Consider the following 24,253-nt stretch of genomic DNA (forward strand, 5'->3'; position numbering starts at 1 on the left):
AAACACTAATATTACATCACTAGATAATTACTAGGCTCAGGAATGGGTATGTTTAATGTAAACAGTGATGGGTTGTAATGCTATGGTTTTTTTCTACAATAGAACCTCCAAAATGTTACATCGTATGTCGACAGTTTCATGTATTTTTATCTACATAACCCTGACAGTAGGAGATCTATAATTCTTATATGATCTATGGTTCTTTTTTTACTTCTGTGTTTATTTTTAATTCAATGACAGAAACTAACCTTATTTTAAACCACTGAATGTTCGTTTTTTGTTCTTATAAATTCATATATTTTGTAATTATTGAATAATTGACATATGTTTATATTATAAAAGTGTTAACAAGTGATTGATAAAATGCAATTTATCCAGCATTTATGTAGGTACATTTTTATTTATTAAATAATGACAATAATTTTCTTATTTGACATTTCCACTTTTGTTTTGATTTTTAAAAATTAAAAATTTTGTCATTATTTAGTAATTTACATTATTTTTTTCCAATAATAATGAATAATTATTTATTATTTTTAAATTTAAATTGCAATTGATAGGAAATTGAATTTTTTTTATAAAATTTTTTAAAAATTATTTTTTCTGATCTTTCTAGCTATTTAGTTTCATGATAAAATATAGTGAGGTTAAATTATTATTCATTTTGTTAATTATTTTTAAATATTTAAATATTTTCTCTAGCTCACTGTAAATATAGATGTTAAAGAATTTTGACGAATTTAGGTTATGTAGTCCACTCGTCGAAATGTTTTCCCTTTGTTTTTATAATAAAAAATAGTTTTATTATTCTTAGGTAATTTCTTGTACTTAATTATAAATTTTTAGTTAAAAATTTGTTTTATTACATAAAAAAGAACAACTAATGAGAAATACCACATTTATTTTGATTTCTTTAAATTTTAATGATCGCATTTTTTTTTTTTTTTTTTTTTTTTTATTGAAAACATTTGGGTTCTAAAAACATATAATGTGATTAAAATAAAGAAAATTTTACTTTTTTTACCGAAAAAAAAATAAGAAGTCTTGAAAATAATAAGATTTTTCAAAATTTTCACAATTCAGGCCTCGAATTATACAATTATTTATAATTTAAAAAAAAAATCAAATAAAATGACAAAAAATTTCAATTTAAATCCTTTTAAAATTTAATTATTTTAAAAATTTTCTTTCTCAAAATTTTTGAAATTTAATAATTTCATTTATAACTTTTATGAAATTCAATTATTTATTTTTTTTAAATGATTTTTATAATAATCTTCGAAAATTCAATTATCTGAAATCACTTTTTCGATTAAAAAATTAAAAAATTTTTTTTTTTTCTTTAGTTTTCTTTCGCTAAATTAATTATTTTCAGTAATTTAAATAAAATTCTTCAAAAATTCAATTATCTAAAAATATTTTTCAATTACAGATTTGTTTGATAATTTCAAACCAAAAAAAATTTAATATTTCAGTAAATAAAATTAATAAAAATTTCCATTCATAATCACATTAAATTCAATTATTTCAAAAAAAAAAAAATTTTAATGAAATTTTTCAAAAAACAATAATTCAAAACATTTTTTTAATTCAAAATTCTGCAAAAATTTAACTATTAACAGAAATTAAAAAAAATTTACAGTAATTACAATTTTCAAAAATTTAATCATAAAATTTTACGAAATTCAATTTTTTTAAAAAAATTTTATCTAAAAGTAATTGTGTAAATTATTGTCAGCCAATAATTTTTATCAATTTAATGTAAAATAGTTATTAACCAATTAAATTTAATTAAAATAAAAAAATTAAATTATTTATTTAAATTATTAAATTTGTCTAAAATTTAAAAAAAAAATTCTTGAATAATTATAATTTTGAAAAACTTAAAATCTTTTGAAATTCATTTATTTCTAAAAAGTTTCAACTGTATCTCTTTCAAAATTCAAAATTATTATTTCAATTAAAAAAATTTTCAAATACAAATTTTGTCTGTAATTTCTAATAAATTCTTTTATCAACAGAAATCATCAAAAATTTTAATTAAAAATCACTTTAAGTTGAAATAATTTCAAAAATCTGTAAATTTTTCGAAAATTCAATTATTTTTAAAAAAATATTATCAACAATTTATTTGATAAATTATTTTCAATTCTGTAAAATTTAATTATTGTTTGAAATTTAAGAAAATCTTTTGAAATTTAATTATTTCTAAAAATTTCAAACTTTAATCTTTCCAAAGTTCAATTAGTTTTAATAATTATTTTAATATTTCTTTAAAAATTCAATTATTTAAAAAAGTTTCAAATAAAAACTCTAAAATTGAATTGTTGCAAGATTTTTTTTTTTTTTAGAAATTTGTTCTACTTAATTAAAATTTTTTAAATTTACGACTTCTGAAATATTGGAAATAAATTATCTTAATAATATTCCTATAGAATTATTCTTATTAAGGAATTAATAAAATGGATTTAATATCTAATAATAAATTAATTAAGTTAATAAATAAAGAAATAGGGTCAACTGGGGTAAATCCGAACGCTTTTAGTAAGTTTCAACAATAACATAAGTTTTTTCTTTAAAAAAAAAATACTTCCGGTATTCTGGTGCATGAAGTTGTTACTTTACTTCCATAGAACAATTTTATAGGGTAGCAAAAATTTTTGATAAATTACAATCGCAGGAAACTTAGCGTTCGTATTTACCTCGATACTTTGCAACTTTCCTAAAATATGGGGGTAAATACGAACGCCACTGTATTTCAGAAAAATCTTAGGGAAAATAAATTTAAAGTATTGCAATTGTTAAACTTATATAAAAACTCAAAAAAAATACGATAATAAACCTATTATGTAATAATGCATCATATATAAATACAAAAATCAAACAGGTTAAAAATTAAAATGCATTACACAATTAAAACCTTCAATAACTTTATCAAATCATAACGGATTTTTGCAAAACTTGGTACAGAAAGTATTTTGGAGTGATTGAATGTAAATACAAAAATAAAAGTCAAATTTTTTAAATTCAAAATGGCGTACTTTCCTAAAACTTATTTTTAAAAATGATCAAATTTGCTAATCCTGAAACCCCCCGAGTAACAATTTTCGAGCGAATTCAATGAATTTTTTAATTCTCGTCCGCCATTTTGAATTTTGAAAAACTGACTTCAAATTGGTAATTAGCGACCCCAAAAACCGTAGAATACCAAATTTTATTAAGATCCTGTAAAACTTTTTTCAACAAACCATTTGGCAAAAAAAAGTGGAACACTCCTTCGAGAGAACAGAGATTAAGTTTCTGCTTATTAATTACTAACGAGGATACGTATAGAAAGAAAAACTTTTTTCTATGTACTTTTATAATGTTAAAATAATAGTGTAATCAAATAAAAACAATTTTGTGTGGCTTTGATGTAAAAAAAATTATTAAAAATACCGTTCGGATTTACCCCAGTTTTCCAATTTTTTTGGGTAAATACGAACGGTCTGATATTATTAATAAAATTTTACAGAAGGCAAAAATGAAAAATAGTTTCTGTTCTAGTATTCATAACAAACAATTATAAATAATAAAATGAATTTTTAGCTTCTTTTTCTTCAAATACGAGACAAAATACTGAAAGAGTGTCATCTTTGATTTTCAATCTTTTTTGCAATACTTGTTATCTTTGTTTATGCTGTTGCTAATTAACAAACAAAAAATGGGATAATACTTAGAATCTCTTCAAGAGGATCTGAGGTAAAAATTCTCATATCGAACTTATTTTTAAAAATTTTAATTAAGCTGAAATAATTAGCGTTCGGATTTACCCCCCGTTCTGATTTACCCCGACTGACCCTAAATAAATTAATATTAGTTATTTAATGTAAAATAGTTATTAACCAATTAAATTTAATCAAATAAAAAAAATCGACTTTTTCGACTTTTTTTTTTAAATGTAAATCTATTAAAACGACTTTTTTTGCGCTTTAAAGTCGATCCGAGGCTTGCAATTTGGAATATTTTTCATTGGCAATTTTTTTAAAATAATTTTTTAGAATCTCACATTTGGATTTCCAAAAAAAAAAACACATTTAAATAAACGTGTAAAAATTTAAAACGTATTTAATTTTATAAACGTGTAAATTTATAGAAAGGCAATTTTATGTTTTTTTTATTTATTGTGAAATTAATTGTTAATAATGAAAATGAAGCAAAGAATTTTGAATAATTTAAATTGTTTAATTTAATTATATTTTATCTAAAGTCATTACGGCCTAATTTTAGAAAATTCTTATAATTTCATAATTATAATTTTTGATATTTGTAAGTATAAAAAATTTTATTAAATAATTTAAAAAAAAATTAATAGTGCGGCTATTTATATAATTTGTTTTAATAATAATTTTTTTTTTATATGGAAAAAATAAACGTTTACCTATTTTTTTTTTTTAATTTTTATCACAAATTTCGTATTTTTCGGTTTTTTGTTCAAAAATTTTGTATTTTATTCAATTATTTATAATTTAAAAATAGTTGATCGTTTATTGAATTCTCAATTTGTAGAATTACAAATTTTTATAAATTTATTTATAATGAAAGGTTTAATTTTTGAATTAAATTTATTTTCAGAATGGAATTGAAATAATTGAAATGTCTAAGATTTCAAATGGAATAGAACAAAAAAAATAGTGAATTTAGTTGAAAATGATAAATATTTTAAAAAATTTGAAATGATAATGTCTTCCACTTCTATAATGAACAAAGAAGAATACACCAGTACATGCGGTGGGAGTAATTCAAAAAATAAATGGGAATGCCTTAAGAAATGGATTCACTGCATATGTGTTGTGGCATTTGATCTCGAACTAGGACAGGCAATTGAGGTTTCATTTTTCTTCTATTATATTTTTACGTTTTCCAAACCTATTAGCTTTACAGTATTACATTACTAGACACGCAGGGTAAATTTTCATTGCAAAAATATATATATATATATATATAAATTAAGAGCATAAAACCTTTTAATTTATATTAACAATAAGATAATAAATAATTAACTGTAAATACTTTTGAACGTATAGAATTGAAAATAAAAATAATAATGAATAATCTGTATAATGTTTCAATATTAAAAAAATTTATAAAATTATTAAATTTTTATAAAATAAATATATTTCACTTAGGAATTAGAGTAAAGTAATACGAAAAATGTAATTTTAATAATTTTTGATCATTCAAAAAGATGATTTTGAAACTGAAAATTTTTAAAAATCATTTATTTTTTGCAAAAAATTATTTTTTTTATATTTTTAAATTAAGTTAAAATATTTAGGTAAAATTTAATTTCAATAATTTTTTCATCGTTTTTTGGGGGAATTTTTCAAAAAGATGATTTTGAAACTGAAAATTTTTAAAAATCATTTATTTTTTTTCTATTTTTAAATTAAGTTAAAATATTTAGGAAAAATTTAATTTCAATAATTTTTTCATCGTTTTTGGGGGAATTTTTCAAAAAGACGATTTCGAAATTGAAAAATTTTGAAAATCATTTATTTTTTTTCTATTTTTAAATTAAGTTAAAATATTTTTAGGAAAAATTTAATTTCAATAATTTTTCATCGTTTTTTGGGGGAATTTTTCAAAAAGACGATTTCGAAATTGAAAAGTTTTGAAAATCATTTAGTTTTGTAAAAATTATTAACATTATTATCAAATAGTTACCTTAATAATAATTATATAATTGATTATATTGAAGGAAATTTTGAAAATTAATATATTTTCTAAATTACTTCAGTGATGTTATAAAATTAAAAAAAAATTATAATGAATCGAAAAAAAAAAATGTTAGAAAAAAATAATTTCTAAAAATTGTTTACAGGCTATTTATCCGCCTCATATTAAACTTTCTGAACAAGAAAGATCAAATGTTTGCTATTTGGCATTTCCTGATTCAAATTCAGGATGTATGGGCGATACTCAATATCACGTAAGAATTAGACAAAGTGGAAATAATTCACAGGAGAATTCCACTTTAAAAAATTATGATAAAAATGCTCCAATATTTTTACGCTCTGACGCTTATCATTATTGGGGCTATGTTTATTTTCGTCAAGTTAAAGATAGAACACTGCCAAGAGGATACTTTCAAAAAGTAAGTTGATAAATTAAGAAAAAAAAAATTTCACATTATTTAATGGAATTTTTTTGTCTATTTAATTAAGTAAATATAGTTTAAGTTTTTTAATTTAAATTGAAAGTTGATTTTGATTCATATTAAAAAAAATATGAAGATAACTTTTTAAAATATGAAATTATTTTCAAATATCTAAATTATATTTTTTTTTAAGAAATTTAAATTAAAATTTTTTTAATCAAATATTAAAATTTGCAGATAAAAAAATCATTGCATTTATTGCTGTAAAAAAAATTGACTGCTAATTTGATAAAATTAAATTTTTCGATAAGTTTTATAAAATTCCCTTCACAAATTTAAGCTATTATAATATATTTTCAAATATTTTAATGGAAATTCTTTAAAATAATCAATTATTTTAAAAAAATTTGCAAAATCAATTTTTACAAAATTTCAATTATTTAACATTCTTGTAATGAAATATTTTCAAAAAATTAATTATTTTTATAATATTGTAAATTTAAAATTAAAATAATTCTAAAGAAATTCTTTGAAAATTTATAATTACTTTTGAAATTTTTATTTTTAAATCATTTAAATTAACGTTAAAACATTTAACTGCAACTATTGCAAAATAAAATTGTGAATAGTGAAAAAATACAATAATAATAATAATAATAATATTAAATAAATAAAATTAATTGATTACTTTTAAATATTATTTTTTTTTTGCAATACAGTTGTTATATTTTTTTTTCATTTAATTTGTAAATAAATTTTATCGTAAAAATAATTCATCATTCATATTATAAAAAAATACTTAACATATTTTTCTTATTTATTATTTTCCGTGTAATAAATTTTGTTAACAATAATAATAACAATAATAATAATAAATTTTACAGAGTGTTATAGTGATATCAAAGCTTCCATTTGTAAATTTTTTCACTGAAGTAGTTGCGTTAATAGCTCCTAAATTTTTTGAAATGGGAAATAGTGCAATGGAGGCAATTGTTAATGAAATTGCCAATTGGCCGTCTCCAGTTCCTGGCGATGTTATTAATTTACCTCTTATGGGTGTTTTATTTCAAGTGAGTTTTTACTATATAATTGTCAAAAAAAAAAAAAAAAAAAAAATACTTACTGACTTAAAGAAAAAAATTGATTTGTTTCTTTTAAAAAAGTTTTTTTTTTAAATTTATTTTTACAGGGTGTCTAACGGTCAGGAAAAAGTCAGAGAATTTCTTTAATTCTCTGGACTTTTTTTTAGAATAAATTAAAGTAACTATTAGTTTCAATTTTTTTTTTACTTTTTTCCCGAAGCAAATGCAAATTAAAAAGTTGTCCTTTACACTCAATTATTAAGCATGTGATATATCTTATATTCATTAAGAAAATAATTATTTACTACTATTTATTGAATCTAATAAATGATTTTTTAAACTTGGATAACAATTAATTAATTTTTTTTAGTGAAATATTTGGTTTTTTTTATAAAAATAAAAATTATTTGATACAATTTTATTTTATCGGTTCAAATTGAAATAAAGTAAATTATTCATTAATATACGAATAATTTATTATTTAATGCTATTATCCAAATTTAACTTATAAAAATTTTTACGGCGTCGAATATTAAATTATCGAATTTCTATTTAGCAAAATTGTATAAAGTGGATTTTATATTATGCAAAATTTTCAATTTACATTTAACTAAAATTCGATTTAAAAGAATTTCTATTTAGCAGAAATCTTATAAGGCATTTTTTCTAATACTTTTAAAAAATTTTAAATTAATATAATTTCAATTTAACGAAATTTATGTCTATAAAAATTGACAAAAAAAGAACTAGATAGAATTTTTCTTAAATGATAAATTCTGTTAAATAAGAATTAGTTGGAATTAAAATTTTCTTTAATAAAAACTTTGTTAATTAAGAATTTTGTTAAATAGAAATTTTATTAATTGTGGATTTATTCAATGACAATTCTGTTATGTAAATATTTTGATAAATCGAAATTTACTAAAATAACAATTCTGTTGAAAAAATATTTCTTTAAGCAATTTTTCTTGAAATAAATTCCGTTAAATTTAAATTGTATTAATTTGAAATTCGATGTAGGGTCAACTGGGGTAAATCCGAACGCTTTTAGTAAGTTTCAACAATAACATAAGTTTTTTCTTTAAAAAAAAAAATACTTCCGGTATTCTGGTGCATGAAGTTGTTACTTTACTTCCATAGAACAATTTTATAGGGTAGCAAAAATTTTTGATAAATTACAATCGCAGGAAACTTAGCGTTCGTATTTACCTCGATACTTTGCAACTTTCCTAAAATATGGGGGTAAATACGAACGCCACTGTATTTCAGAAAAATCTTAGGGAAAATAAAGAAAGTATTTTGGAGTGATTGAATGTAAATACAAAAATAAAAGTCAAATTTTTTAAATTCAAAATGGCGTACTTTCCTAAAACTTATTTTTAAAAATGATCAAATTTGCTAATCCTAAAACCCCCCGAGTAACAATTTTCGAGCGAATTCAATGAATTTTTTAATTCTCGTCCGCCATTTTGAATTTTGAAAAACTGACTTCAAATTGGTAATTAGCGACCCCAAAAACCGTAGAATACCAAATTTTATTAAGATCCTGTAAAACTTTTTTCAACAAACCATTTGGCAAAAAAAAGTGGAACACTCCTTCGAGAGAACAGAGATTAAGTTTCTGCTTATTAATTACTAACGAGGATACGTATAGAAAGAAAAACTTTTTTCTATGTACTTTTATAATGTTAAAATAATAGTGTAATCAAATAAAAACAATTTTGTGTGGCTTTGATGTAAAAAAAAATCATTAAAAATACCGTTCGGATTTACCCCAGTTTTCCAATTTTTTTGGGTAAATACGAACGGTCTGATATTATTAATAAAATTTTACAGAAGGCAAAAATGAAAAATAGTTTCTGTTCTAGTATTCATAACAAACAATTATAAATAATAAAATGAATTTTTAGCTTCTTTTTCTTCAAATACGAGACAAAATACTGAAAGAGTGTCATCTTTGATTTTCAATCTTTTTTGCAATACTTGTTATCTTTGTTTATGCTGTTGCTAATTAACAAACAAAAAATGGGATAATACTTAGAATCTCTTCAAGAGGATCTGAGGTAAAAATTCTCATATCGAACTTATTTTTAAAAATTTTAATTAAGCTGAAATAATTAGCGTTCGGATTTACCCCCCGTTCGGATTTACCCCGACTGACCCTACTAAAAAATCTGCTTTATATAATTTTACTAAATAAAAATTTGATAATTTAAGATTTGACGCCGTAAAAATTCTTTAAAATTAAAGGTTGAGAATATTTATACGTCCCCCCAATTAGTTTATTTATTTCACTTAAATATTTTATTTTTTACGAAACATTATTTATTTAGTTCAAATACATGGATGATTCTTCGCGTAGCGCACGATTTAGTGTCTGAAACTTTAAAAATATTTTTTTATCAAAATGATAAATATCAATATATATTTTTGAAGATAAAGTATCAAGAAATAAATATCCATGGTGGGCCGAAAAATTTTTTTTATAATTTTTTAATTTTTTTAAACAAATTAAGAAAAAAAAATTCTTTGCTTTTTGAATTCTATAAAATAGTTGAAATTTGATTTAAAATGTTTATAGAAATTTTTGGGGTAATTCACAAAAATATATATATAGCGCGAATGACAATTAAAAATTTTGATTTCGGTAATTTACGGAAATTTTCGAGGTAATTTATGGAAATTTACATGGTAATTTATAGAAATTTTGGCTATAATTCATAAAAATTTGTAAAGCATGGATCACAATTAAAAATTTTAATTTTGGTAATTTACAGAAATTTCAGCGGTAATTTATGGAAATTTTCGCGGTAATTTACAGAAACATATATAACGCGAACGATAATTAAAAATTTTATTTCGGTAATTTATGGAAATTTATATGGTAATTTATAGAAATTTTGGCTATAATTCATAAAAATATGTAAAGCATAAATCGCAATTAAAAATTTTAATTTCGGTAATTTAAGAAATTTTTGGGGTAATTCACAAAAATATATATAGCGCTAACGACAATTAAAAATTTTGATTTCGGTAATTTACGGAAATTTTCGAGATAATTTATGGAAATTTTCGCGGTAATTTATAGAAATTTTGGCTATAATTCATAAAAATTTGTAAAGCATGGATCGCAATTAAAAATTTTAATTTTGGTAATTTACGGAAATTTCAGCGGTAATTTATGGAGATATTCGCGGTAATTTACAAAAACATATATATAACGCGAACGACAATTAAAAATTTTATTTCGGTAATTTATGGAAATTTATGCGGTAATTTATGGAAATTTATACGGTAATTTATAGAAATTTTGGCTATAATTAATAAAAATATGTAAAGCATAAATCGCAATTAACAATTTTAATTTTGGTAATTTACGGAAATTTCCGCGGTAATTTACAAAAACATATATAACGCGAACGACAATTAAAAATTTTATTTCGGTAATTTATGGAAATTTATGCGGTAATTTATGGAAATTTACATGGTAATTTATAGAAATTTTGGCTATAATTCATAAAAATATGTAAAGCATAAATCGCAATTAAAAATGTTAATTTCGGTAATTTACAAAAATATATATAGCACGAACGACAATTAAAAATTTTATTTTGGTAATTTATGGAAATTTAAACGGTAATTTATAGAAATTTATTTGGTAAGTTATAGTAAACTTACCGGAGCTATGATAGTTTATAATAAATATTTTTAATTTCGTTTGTTTCATTGTGTATTAAACTTGCACTTGTGACGGTCGAAATTTTTTTCCTAGCAGTTGTTAGACACCCTGTTTTTTTTTTTGTTGAAAATTGAAAATATTTTTGTTTAAAAATACGTTTGCTCTTTATTAATTTTGAATTTTGTTTTTCCCGTTCATTTATTACAGACTTATATTCCAAATCATTATCGTAAATTATCAGTGTCTGATGTGGCATCAAATTCTACTAATCCACGTAAAGAATCGGATAGACTACTTGTTTTAACTTCAGTGTATGAAGATAATATTTTTCAAAGTCTAGCCGTTGTTGTTACTCATATTCATTTATTGTGGGAACTTGTTTTATTGGCTGAACCAATTGTTGTTATGGCCTCGTCTCCTACAATGTGCTCAAAAATGGTTCAGGCTCTAACAGCGTGAGTGTCGTATTTTTTTTTAAATCCCACTCTACATATATATATTTCTTAATCAAAAGAAAAGTAAATAAATTTGAAAAAATATAATTTTTTTCTTTTAACAGAATGATAACTCCATTAAAATATAATGCTGATCATAGACCATATTTTACAATTCATGACTCTGAATTTAAAGAATATACAACTGACACACAAAATCCACCAGCTGTTATTCTTGGTGTTACGAATCCTTTTTTTGCCAAAACACTACAGCATTGGCCTCATATTGTTCGAATTAATGATACCGAATATTCTGGTAAATAGTTATAATTTTTATTTATTTCCTTTTAGTAAAATGTAAATAAAAAATTTTAATTCAAATTTTTTTTTCTTAGAAAATTTTAAACACAGAATAAAAAAGTCTGAGAACCTGAAAATACTCGATTCAAAGCCAGGTGTTTATACCGAGTACAAGCCATTTTTGCAAAAGGATAAAGCAATTATCAAAAAATTACTTAGGGGAATACAGACAAAAAGACCGGGTGAGGCTCAAACAATTCTTCTAAGACGACATTTAATTGAACTTACTGAAAGTTTTATGATTCCCCTTGAGAGATATATTGCGAGTCTTATGCCATTGCAGAAAAATATTTCACCATTTAAGGTAAAATATTGTTATTTTTGTTTTTATAGAAAAAATTTTAATGTAATTTTTTTCTATAAAAAAAAAACACATTTTTCAGGCAACACCAATACCTAATTTATTTGAACAGGAGGAATTTTTATCTACATTAAGTAGTTCTGGTCCTCAATTGACTAGCGGTATCAAGGGAGATTGGGTGGGACTCTATCGACGTTTCTTTAAATCTCCAAATTTCTCTGGATGGTTTCATACGAGATATGCGGAATTGTCACAAAAAATTGAGGCAATTCATCTTGAAACACTTTCCCAGGCGGTAAATAAATTTTTATTTCATAATAATTTATTATATAATAGGAAAAAAAAGCGCGAGTAGCTTCTCATTTCATTTTTTCATACTTAATAATTATGAGATTTTTTTCCAAAAAGATACGAATTTATTTGCAAAATTTTTATAAAAAAAATACGTATTTTATACTCTTATTGGATAAAAATAACGGGAATAAAACCGAGAAAAAGCAGGGACTGAACTATTATTTCAGAAGAATTTTTTTTTTGGTTCCACCTTTATTGATTTCTTATTTTTTATTTGAATATAAATAATATATATTATATTTATATAATATATGATTTTGCTTAAGCGGATCACGGTATTCAGAAAATAACATCACGAATTACGCGGAAATTACATTACGGTTTTCGCAAAATTAAAATTTCGATATCCGTGAAATTAAATCACAGAATCGTAAAAGTAAATCACGATATCCGCGAATTAAATCTAGATTTCCGCGAAATTAAATCATGGATTTCGACAATGTAAATAACTGTTTTCGGGAAATTACATTACAAATTACGTGAAATTACATCACTGTTTCTGCTCAATAAAATCACAGAATTGCATAATTAAATCACGGATTTCGGGACATTACATCACGAATTATGCATAATTAAATCATGTTTTCCGAAAAATTAGATAACGGTTTTCACGATAGAAAATTGCGAAATACGTGATATTTCATCACGATTGCCGCGAAATTAATTCACGAAATTGCAAAAATTTAAATCACGGATTTCGGGACTTTGCATCACGAATTGGGTGAAAATACATTACGGTTATTGCAAAATGAAATTATGATTTCTACGAAATTAAATCACAAAATAGCATAATTAAATCATGATTTCCGCAAAATTAGATAACGGTTTTCGCGAAAGTAACTCACGGATTTCACTAAAATTAATTACTATTTTCGGCAAATTACATAACGATTTACATGAAATTAAATCACTGTTTTCGCAAAATTAAATAACGGTTTCCGCAAAAGTAAATCACGAACTATGTGAAATTACATCACGGATTACGCAAAATTAATTATGATTTCCGCTAAATTAAATCACGGAATCGTATAATTTAATTATGATCTCCGCGAAATTAAATCACGATCTACACGAAATTAACAGGGATTACTCAAAATTAAATTACGATTTCGGCCAAATTAAATTACGATTTCCTCGAAATTAAATCACGCATTTCGGGACATTTCATCACGAATTTCGTGAAAATACATTACGCTATTCACAAAATTAAATTATGATTTCCGCAAAAGTAAATCACAGAATTGCATAATTAAATCATGTTTTCCGAAAAATTAGATAACGGTTTTCGCGAAAGAAAATCACGAAATACGTGATATTTCATCACGATTGCCGCGAAATTAATTCACGAAATTGCAAAAATTTAAATTACAGATTTCGGGTCTTTGCATCACGAATTGGGTGAAAATAGATTACGGTTATCGCAAAATTAAAATTTTAATTAATTTCCGCGAAATTAAATAACAAAATAGCATAATTAAATCATGATTTCTGCAAAATTAGATGACGGTTACCGTGAAAGTAAATCACGGATTTCACTAAAATTAATTACTGTTTTCGGGAAATTACATTACGAATTACGTGAAATTACATCACGGTTTTTGCTTAATTAAATCATAGAATTGCATAATTAAATCACGAATTTCGGGACATCACATCACGAATTACGCATAAAATTAAATCATAATTTATGCGGAATTAGATTACGGTTTCCGCGAAAGTAAATTACGGATTTCACCAAAAATAAATGACAATTTTCGGGAATTTACTTAACGAATTACGTGAAATTACATCACGCGTAACGCAAAATTAAATTATCGTGAAATTAAATGATGCATTTCGAAAAATTCAATTTACGTGAGAGTCAATTACGAAATTCGCGAAATTAAATTACGGATATCACTAAAGTAATTGTACGTTTTCATGAAATTAGATCACGAATTATGTGAAATTACATGACGGATTACGCAAAATTAATTATGATTTCCGCGAAAGTAAATCACGATCTCCGGGAAATTACATCACGAATTATGTAAAATTACATCACGGTTTTCGCAAAATTAAAATTCCACAAATGAAATCACGGAATCGCATAATTAAATCATGATTTCCGCGAAATTAGATAACTGTTTCCATGAAAGAAAATTACGTAAAGTAAATTTAAATTTAAATTTAATTAATTAATTTAATTAATTTAATTAATTTAATTAATTTAATTAATTTAATTAATTTAATTAATTTAATTAATTTAATTAATTGTAATTTAAATTTCGCCAAAGTAAATGACGATTTTCGGGAAATTAAGTCACTATTTACGCGGAATTAAATAAGAAATTTGCGAAATAAGTTACGGTTTTTGTGTAAGTAGGTAAAGGTTTTTGGCAAAAATTGATCACGGATTCCGTGAAACTAAATCACGGTTTTTGCGAAATTAGATCACATATTTTGCAAAATGAAGTCACGGATTTTGTAAAATTATGTCGCAGATTCTGTGAAATATTATATTACTGATATAGCGGTTATTCACGGTTTTTGCAAAATAAGATAACGAATTTTGCAAAATTAGATCACGGATTTTGGGAAATAAAATACGATTTTTGCTAAATTAATTTTTATAAAATAAATTTTTTCTTTTTCGTTTGGTAGAATCATTTTCATGATCAAACAGAATATTTTATTAAAAATTTTATTAAACAAAAAAAAATTAAATTTTCATGCTGATTTCACGAATTCTGATCCAACTCGAATTTCACATCTTTCGACAAAAAAAAAAAAAAAATATTTCATTAACGTAAAAATTTAATATTAAATTTTGTATTTTAGGATTTAACAACATGGGTTCAAGGTAAACAAGAAGTTGAATTAGTCGATATGATTCTACGAATTAGACAAAAACTTCAAAAAAGCCATGAATATGATGTACCTGTAGGACATTCCGTTCAAGACATGTTGCGAGAGAGAATAAATGACATTACGCGTACACTGCCCGATGATTTGAAAATAATTCTCAATCACAATTCTTGACATTTCAGTAAAAATTTACTTTTTTCTATTATATTATCTTAACCCAATTTATCATTTAGAAAAAAAGAATTTTTATCCTTCACAATATAAGTGAATCTTAGAAAATTTTAGAGAATTTTTGGAAAAGGATTCTTTTTTAATTTATTTTTTTTACTCTTTTTAAGCTTCCTCTTTTTTTTTTAATTTTTAGAACGTGTGTGTGATAAATTTCTAATATTTTGATGAATTTACATAATTTTAAAAGAATTTTGATAGTTGGGAAATGGGATTAGCAATTTTTTAAAAAAATACTCTACTCTTATTTAAGAGGTAAGATTATAAGTCATTTACTCATTTTTTTAAAAAAAGTTGTTTATTCAACTTATTCATTTAAAACTGCACCTTGGGTTCTTCCATATAAAATAATGATAATAATAATAATAATAATAATAATGTAAAAATTGTAAAAAAAAGGTTGTGAAAAACTTTTGTTACTAGGAGATTAGTTCAATATAGAGTGAAGCTTCTCTTTAAAAATCAGCTCTAAAATGCAGTATTTATCTATTAGGTAACTTGATAAAAACGTAATATTTTTTACGTAAGTTGCTAAATTAAAATTAATTGTATAAATGAATCTCAATGTTAGTTATAAATTGTATGGCAAGTAGATTTTAAATTTAAAAAAAAAGTTTCTGTACATATATTTGTACGCGGTTCAACGTTTCATATTATTTTGTCCATAAATTATTGTAAAATGTCATAAATCAAGGGGAAAAAGTATATCATCTATCGTTAAAAATCTTTCTTTATGGAAAGTAATATTTAGAATTTAAGTGTCAATTTCTGTATTTGTTAACAAATATATTTTTCATAAAAATTATTGTATAAATACATATATATATATATTGTATAAAATTTAAATTAATATAAAAGAGCAACAATCATTGGAATCAAATTTTTATTATTTTTTGTAAACTAATACATTTAACCCTAGACAGATTATAACAAAAGTACCCCAAAAAAATTCAAACTACGGCCCTGGCTCTGTTGGCTTAACTGTCATGGCGGCATTCTAATCTTAATTCAGTTTAGTTATAATTATTCTTGTTTAATAACAAATCTGTGCATACAAGAGGAATTACGTAGAATATATATCCGAAGTGAGAAACATTATGACAAACCTGAATTAAAAACTAAACGTAGAACATTAACCAATCGTTTAAGAGTTGAGCAGTTACTTAAAGAAAGAATTGACAACAAATCGTCAGTAGGAGACAAATTTCGGCAAGCTTCTTGAATCAAAGGGAGAAATAAATGCATATAGGTTGGACATGTTAATAAAATGTGATACAAATCCTCATTTACCAAATTGCAAGCAGGACATAATGAAACCGGATGAAAAGAAAATTTTTTACAATCAAAAATAATTCGCGAAACATGATTATATACAAAAGTCTGATTTGAATAAAGAATTTTTTAAAAGATGTAATTTCAATTGCACAAACCAATTAAATTTGTTATCAGGATTTTTCTTTTCCAATTTCAATAACTTAACCAAGCATTGTTTAGGTAACCGAGAAATGTCAATTTTTAAAATTTTATTTATCCAAGACAAAACAAACTTAAAACTAATTAAAAAAAGGTGCAAAGAGCCAGTTTCCAATCTGACAAAACGCTCAAAAATAGGCTCTCAAACAGTTCGGAACATGTATCTGCTTGGAAAGAGTGTATTAATTTTAAGGTTGAACTACTTATGGGGCCCTTATGGATCGCCCTCATGCCATGAGGGGCGCATATGGATGATCCATAGGGGCCCCTCATGGAAACGACATGCTCATCGATGAGGGCGCCCGCATTAGCGATCCATGAGGGTGCCCCTACGGGCGCCCTTATGGGCCCTCACGTTTGCCCTCATCTTGCCCTCAAGTTTGCCATAATGTTTTTTAATCAATAATATTAATAATAAAAGTTAATTAATAATAAATAAGCTTAAGTTATGAATAAATAACATATTTATTTAATAATTATTCAATTTTAAATTAAATTCTTACTCAAATTCAATTTATTAATTAACGTTCTAATTAATTAACTGTCGGATATAATTAAAAGTAATAATAAATTAATTAATTAAAAAATTAAAAAATATGTAATTTATGCATACTATTAACGGATATTTTCATTTTTCAATTAATTCATACATAGAATTAATGATTAAACGCAAACCTGAGAAATAAATAAATCTAACGCATGGGGGGAATCGAACCTACGACCTACAGACTATGAGTCTAACGCTTTACCAACTACGCTACGCACGCTACTTCAAAACGAATGCTAACTTTTTGATGCTATTTAAACTTCAAAAATACCTAACAAAGAAAAGTGCTTAACATCATTTAGTTAAAGTTAAGATATTAAATTATATTTTCCAATCAAATCCAATTTATAAAATATAATTAATTATATGCTTTATGATTATTATCATGAATCATCTCAGGTGAATTTTCAAAAAAAGTGTAAATATATTTTTATTAAAAACGCGTTTTTCGTTGTTCTGAATCATTGGAAACATTCATTTTGTGTTGATGAAAAAATATTTGAATTTTGGACTTAGAAAATTTTGCTAATCGATGATGAGGGCGATCCATGCGGGGCCCCTACGTTGCCCCTCATGGATTCGCCATATGGATCAGCCCTCATGGGCCCTCGAACTCTTGAGGGCAAGATCGTGGCTTTTTCCACACGGGTATTTATTAATATTTTAAGCCTGAATTCGCATTCAATAGCTTGGAAATATAATCGAATCGAGTTGTATAGAAAAATTAAGAATTTTATTTCAAAGATTAAAGCTAATTTTCAATTGCTAAACAGAAGCTTAGATCATCTTAGGATACAAAAGGGGGAGTCTAAAGTTCAAGCTATTTCTAATAGATCGAGGCAAAATTCACTTTTTAAACGAATTTTCAAAATTACATTAAATTATTTATAAAATACATAATTTTATAGGATTATTTAATTATATAAAATTGAAAAATTTAAAATTTTGCATACACACATTTATATACATATAAAAGAAAAATAATTAAATTTATTTGTATATATAATTAAATGATAATAATTATCAAAAACTTTTTATACACATAAAATTCCTTTTACTTATAATCTAAATAGTCATCATTCTTATATAAAATTATAATAATTTTTAAAACTTCAAAATTAATTTAATTTCTTAATTAAAATTTAATTAGAATTAATTTATATTCTTGTAAATTTATTATTTAATTGTGAATAATAAATTAATTTGAAATTTTAAACATTAATATTTAATTAATTAAATAATTAATTAATAATTAATTATTAATATTATTCTTTTGAAATATCAATTAAATGGTTTTGAAATTTAATTTCTTTAGGTTTTCACATCGAGTTTCATAATTATAAACAAATTATAATTATATAGAGATTTAATAATTTGATGATAAAGATTTTAGGTTCATTGTATTCAGCCAGAATTAGCCGTGTCGGGAACATGATTACTTATCCAAGTACGATATGTATATACATTAGTATATATTCCTGGAATATTTAATTTTCCACAGCCAACACCCCATGATGTTAAACCCACAACTTGAAATTGACCTTCAGCTATTTGACAAACAAGGGCTCCTCCACCATCTCCCTAAAATAAAAAAAATATTTAAGGAAAATTAAAATTTTATCTTTACGTTAACAATCGCTCATATCTAAATTGCCAGCTCTCGCTGGTGACAGATGTTTATCAAGATTATTGTAAACAAAGTTATTAAAAAAATTTTAAATTCACATCATTTTATCAAGTCTAATTCTTTTAGTTTTCCTTGTATCATTTTGAATCACATTGTAAAATGACAGACTTTTTTTTATCACTGTTAACACACTAACAGACTGTATACATCTTTAAGCCCCTGTAACTGGATCTATAATTTTAGTCTCAATTAGATTAAAAATTGGAAGTTATGAAATTTTCGGAATTATATTTATTATAATTCAAATTATAATTAATATAATTAGTAATTAATTACCAAATGAGGATTGGATTAAATAAAGTTTAGGTGAAATAGGATTTATGTTAAATGAAGATTAGTCTACATCAGAATTAAACCCTGGTAAAGATTAGGCAAAATATGAATTGGATTAAGTACAGATTGAGATAAATACGAATTGATACAGGTAATTAATTAGGCCACATGAAAATTAGATCAGTTATAAAATTTTGATAAATAATCATATCGAATGGAGTTTATGCCACATAAGAATTAATCCAACTGACGGTTGGAACAAATATCAATAAGATTACTGTAAGATTAGTTCAAATGAGGGGCTGAATATGATAATTCAAATGAAATGAATCGCCGATGGAATTCCTTATTGATTTACAATTCATATATCGATTTAATTATTTTAAATTTTCTAAATGATATAACTGTGAGTTTAGAAGATGCAATTTATGAATAAATAAATGAATGACATTAAGAATTATTGTATATTATTAAAAATTTAATTACAGTACAAGCATCTCTTCCAGGTTCGCCTCCAGCACATATGAAGCTACTTCTATCTAAGGTGTAATGAACTCCAAGTCTTGTACCTCTCAGTCTATATTCACATGTTGAGAGTTCCATAATAGGAACTTCAACTTCTCTTAGTGGATTTTGATAGTTATCACTGTTAAAAGAAGTTACTCCCCATCCAGCCGTCCAACATCTGCAATGTTTAAGAAAGCAAACATTATGGAATATTTAAATAAAAATAGAACAGCATTAAATGAATTGAAGTTATATATTAATTTACCATTATTTTGAAATGAAAATAAGGCCTTATAAGTTATATGATTCCTGGCGAATTCAGAAAACCTGATTTTGAAACCGAATGCAGTTCAAATTTGGTTACCTGTGGTTAAAAGTTAAATTATGCTGCTAAACTATTACATGTTCAGAAAAAACAATTGATACTAATTAATTAATTAAAGCTTAATTTAACTGAATCTTTGGCGAATTTAATTAATCTAATAATAATTTATCAGTATCAATTGTTTTTTTCATCACATTTCATCGGATTAGCAGCAAAATTTAATTTTGAACCAAATCTGAGCTTGACTACAAACGCCACTGACTGGGCGTCACATTTCTGAGAAATGTGATGGCTTTGTCAGATTTGTGATATTTTTCAATTACTAAAGTTACATTAGAAAATATAGACGGTGTTTTTAGAAATGGCACAACTTTCAAATTTCGCCTGGGTTTAACCCAGTCAGTTCTCTCGAGGGTTAGGAATAGGAAAAAAAGTTTATTAAATTAATTTAGAACCTTGTGCCAGCAGCTGGAGTACTGGTTGGAAGACATGCAGTATTAATATTAACATAATTAGTAAATGGAACTGGTCTATCAAGTTGAATAATAGCAATGTCATTTTGAAGAGTAAATCGATTAAAATATCCATGTTGCATTGTGAACACGGGATTAGCCTCAAAGTATGGGTAAGTGTTAACTGATAATGTCCATAGGCCAAGTCTAATTCTGAAGTTATTATTTCTGAAAAAATAATATTATTTATTTATTTAAGTTATACACGGGTTTACAAAATTATACCCTTTAAAAAGATAAAAAAAAGACATTATCTAAAGAGAAAAGAATAGAGATTACAATACACGAGCGTGATCATTACATTTAATTCATTTGACTTATATAATCCGAAAGCTCTTGCGAAAATCTGCTTTTTGAATTATTGAACAAATCGATACATTGAGCATGATTTGCTTCACGACAAAGACGTGTGAGAGGTGAGTTGCTACCAAGATTTGTCCGGTAAAAGGGCACTTTAAAAGTAGATCTATTTTTTAACGAGATGTATGGAACCGACAGCGAGATTCCGGGCAGTAATGTCGGACAATCTACCTCACCATTAAGGATCTTATAAAGGTAACTGCAAATCAAGCTTCAAAAATCTACTTTGAACAGAAGGTATCTTCATAATCGATCTCAATTCCGAATAATCATGACTAAAATAGTCGTAAGTTATACTGAGTTGTCTGGCAGCAAATCTCAAGAAAATTTTTGTGAACTCTCTCCAGCCTCAATTTCTGGCAATCATACTGAGGAGAATAAATAATAGAAAGAATCTCAAAATGAGGCCTGACAAGAGAAAAGAACAAACTCTTAAGAACGCGAAGATTAAAAAAGACTGAATCGGATCTTACAATTTGACCAAGAGTGTTTAACGATTTTCTGATAGCAAGTGCAGTATGATCATTATAGTTAAGGGCAGGATCCAACATAAATCCCAAATCACGCTGTCGATTAACTCTCACAAGCGGTGTTCCACAAATTATAAAATTAAATAACTGTATCATAAAGAATTTATAAAAAAAAATTATTTTTCAATTCTTTTTAATTTTTCGCTATTCCTACTGAGAATAGATGCGGATTTTGATGTTCAAATAAATCAGGAGATTGAACCAACATTTGTCCAGTTGTGTAATTATTTATAAAGTAATTAATAATACTGCTTTTATTTTACTTACAACCGAAATACTTTGTGTGCTGCTGTTAGTATAAATGTTGAACTAATTACAACTCCTGCACCGATGTATTGATCAGTTAGGCGTTCAAACATTGCGGCCTGCCATGGATAAGCTCCGTATGGTGCTACATTACGAACTCTACTAGTTATTAATACTTTTCTTCTTCCACATACTGGATTTGTTGGTTGTGGTACTCCCGAACAGCAAAGTATATAATTAGTTGGACATGAATCAGAACCATCTGGGGCCTTGAAAATAGTTTTTAATCATAGCGATATACCTGCTAAAAATTCCGGACTGTTTCCCGACTAATTTGGAATTAGTTCGAAACAGTCCGATTTATTGTCATTCGGAATTAGTCCAACTAAATCCGAAATTTGCCTGACACATATGTTCGACAATTATGATAAAATATTTATCATTCAATTTGAGTTAGTAGTTTAATTTTGTATAGAAAACACTCATTTTAGAATTAACAAACTTAACAACTACTTAAATAATGAATAGAAGATTTATTTAATGGATGAATAATATTCAACAATAATTAAGCATGTAACGCGATAATTGATTACGAGTTTCCGTGAAAGGGTCTTCTCTTCAATACGATCCACAATCGACTGTCTAATTGACCGCCAACTTCCCCTAGATCCCCTGATCCATGAGAGGGGCGCGTTATTTTCCTTCATGGTCACCCCTATCGCTCCATCCTTCTCCCTGGGTGATTTTGTCGGCAACTTCTCGGAAAACCTAGATAACGACCTAGATAACCAAACAGCTGACTGATTAAGAGGTGGCAAAAACGCTAACAAATACCAACCAATATAAGTAACGATTTATATCGTTACACAATTTACATGGCTAATTATTCATTTATATCCCACACTCTTTCGTTTCCCACTATTACTCATCATTTACACTCATTCACCTTACGTATCATTACACAGTGAATCCGGAATGAAGATAAGTCAAAATCAGTTCGATCAAACGTAACGTGAATGCAGATTCTAGATTTACTGATTAAACATGCCAGATTAATTTCCGATTAGACTGGATTTACTTGTCATTAACCGGACTAATTCCGGTTAACAGAAACCCGACTCTAAAGCAGACTGTTTCGGATTAATTCCACATTCCCAAATATTAACCAAACTAGTGTCAGTACTTAATCCGGATTGTTACGAATAGTTTACATAAAAATTCTGAATTATTCTGGACTCATTTTGAATTGTTTTTTTTATCTAATTAAAATCAATTTGTTGCGGGTTAATTGCGGATTTATTTCATGTCAATTTTGGACTATTCCTGACTGATTTCGGATATATTATTTCATCCAAACTGATTGTTAACTAATACGAATTGTTTACCTACAATTTCTAGATTAATTTGGATTGATCTGTCTGTATTTAATCTGAAATCAGTCCGAAATTTTAACCAGGAATATTTTTAACATTAACACTGTTATATTAAATACGTTTGGTTTTTAGATTTAATTTCAGTGGGTAAAAAAACGCCTAATGTTCCAATGACGTGCCTAAATCATTTTTAGCAAGTACATGGTCATGAAACATTTTCAGAAGGTTAATTGAACAGATGTTAACTTCCTAAAAATGTTATTGGAACATAGAACATTTTGTGTCAACTAGGATCAGTAGTGGGATATTCTGATCGTTAACAAGATCACCTAATTAAAGACTTTGTTTGACTCAAAATTTTATTTGTGTGCACTTAACAATATATGTAAATATATAACAAAATTCTACTCACATAATTCACAATACGAGTATTAAAGTTGTCCTTTCCTTGTATTAATGGTGATCCAGTACAAGTAGAAGTCAGCATACAGTAACATTGATTATCTATATTGATGATTTGTCTGTCATTATTGCTTAAAAATGGTGCTGGAAAATAAAAAAAAATAATATATTTTATAAGTCGTGATGTTAATTTAAAAAGGCGATATTCGCGCTATTTAAGATTTAATTATAAATAAAATAGGGACATAGACTTCTTTTTTTAAGTGTCTGATGATCAGATTCATTGTTGGATAGAGCCAATTTCTAAAATATGAAAAAGTTGTAATTTAAGTTTAGAAAAATTTTAATATTTTTTTAATTAAAAATTTGCTTTATACATACTCAAATCATTTCCACTTTGAGATCCAAAAATTGGTGGTTCTTGAGGATTTGTATTTTGTAATCCAAAAATTGGCGCAATCTGACCAATAACACTTTGACAACGAAAATGCATTAACATTACAAGTACGTAATAGTTCATTTTATTGATATATTAAGATATTTTCTATATTCTAGATGAATTTTTTAAATTTTCAGAACAAATAGTTTTTTTTA

The 24,253-nt window shown here is 25.0% G+C and overlaps 3 protein-coding genes across 6 annotated transcripts in view; 2 read left to right on the forward strand and 1 right to left on the reverse strand.

The window, feature by feature from the left end:
- LOC127286821 (egg protein CP422-like) overlaps positions 1–24,253 on the forward strand; it is a 77,049-nt gene that overhangs the window by 12,447 nt on the left and 40,349 nt on the right. The gene's annotated exons all lie outside the window — the stretch shown is intronic.
- On the forward strand, positions 219–16,310 carry LOC127286814 (protein DENND6A). Of its 2 annotated transcripts, none has more exons than XM_051313414.1 (9): positions 219–385; positions 4,615–4,868; positions 5,864–6,136; positions 7,024–7,209; positions 11,108–11,355; positions 11,460–11,650; positions 11,730–11,998; positions 12,078–12,290; positions 15,170–16,310. In XM_051313414.1, exons 2-9 carry the CDS (start codon positions 4,716–4,718, stop codon positions 15,368–15,370), a joined length of 1,734 nt encoding a protein of 577 aa, XP_051169371.1. In that variant the 5' UTR covers positions 219–385; positions 4,615–4,715; the 3' UTR covers positions 15,371–16,310. The 2 variants fall into 2 exon arrangements, with proteins under 2 accessions (XP_051169371.1, XP_051169372.1); XM_051313415.1 differs by having other exon boundaries at positions 226–389.
- On the reverse strand, positions 18,719–22,502 carry LOC127286818 (phenoloxidase-activating factor 2-like). Of its 2 annotated transcripts, none has more exons than XM_051313418.1 (4): positions 21,906–22,502; positions 20,692–20,916; positions 19,891–20,089; positions 18,719–19,025 (listed from the first exon to the last, which is right to left on the reverse strand). In XM_051313418.1, exons 1-4 carry the CDS (start codon positions 21,995–21,997, stop codon positions 18,849–18,851), a joined length of 693 nt encoding a protein of 230 aa, XP_051169375.1. In that variant the 5' UTR covers positions 21,998–22,502; the 3' UTR covers positions 18,719–18,848. The 2 variants fall into 2 exon arrangements, with proteins under 2 accessions (XP_051169375.1, XP_051169377.1); XM_051313420.1 differs by having other exon boundaries at positions 18,924–19,025; positions 19,896–20,089.

The sequence above is a fragment of the Leptopilina boulardi genome, unplaced genomic scaffold, assembly GCF_019393585.1.
Source record: "Leptopilina boulardi isolate dan_hultmark-lab unplaced genomic scaffold, ZJU_Lbou_2.1 LbouV2_362, whole genome shotgun sequence".
Classification (NCBI taxonomy): Eukaryota; Metazoa; Arthropoda; class Insecta; order Hymenoptera; family Figitidae; genus Leptopilina; species Leptopilina boulardi.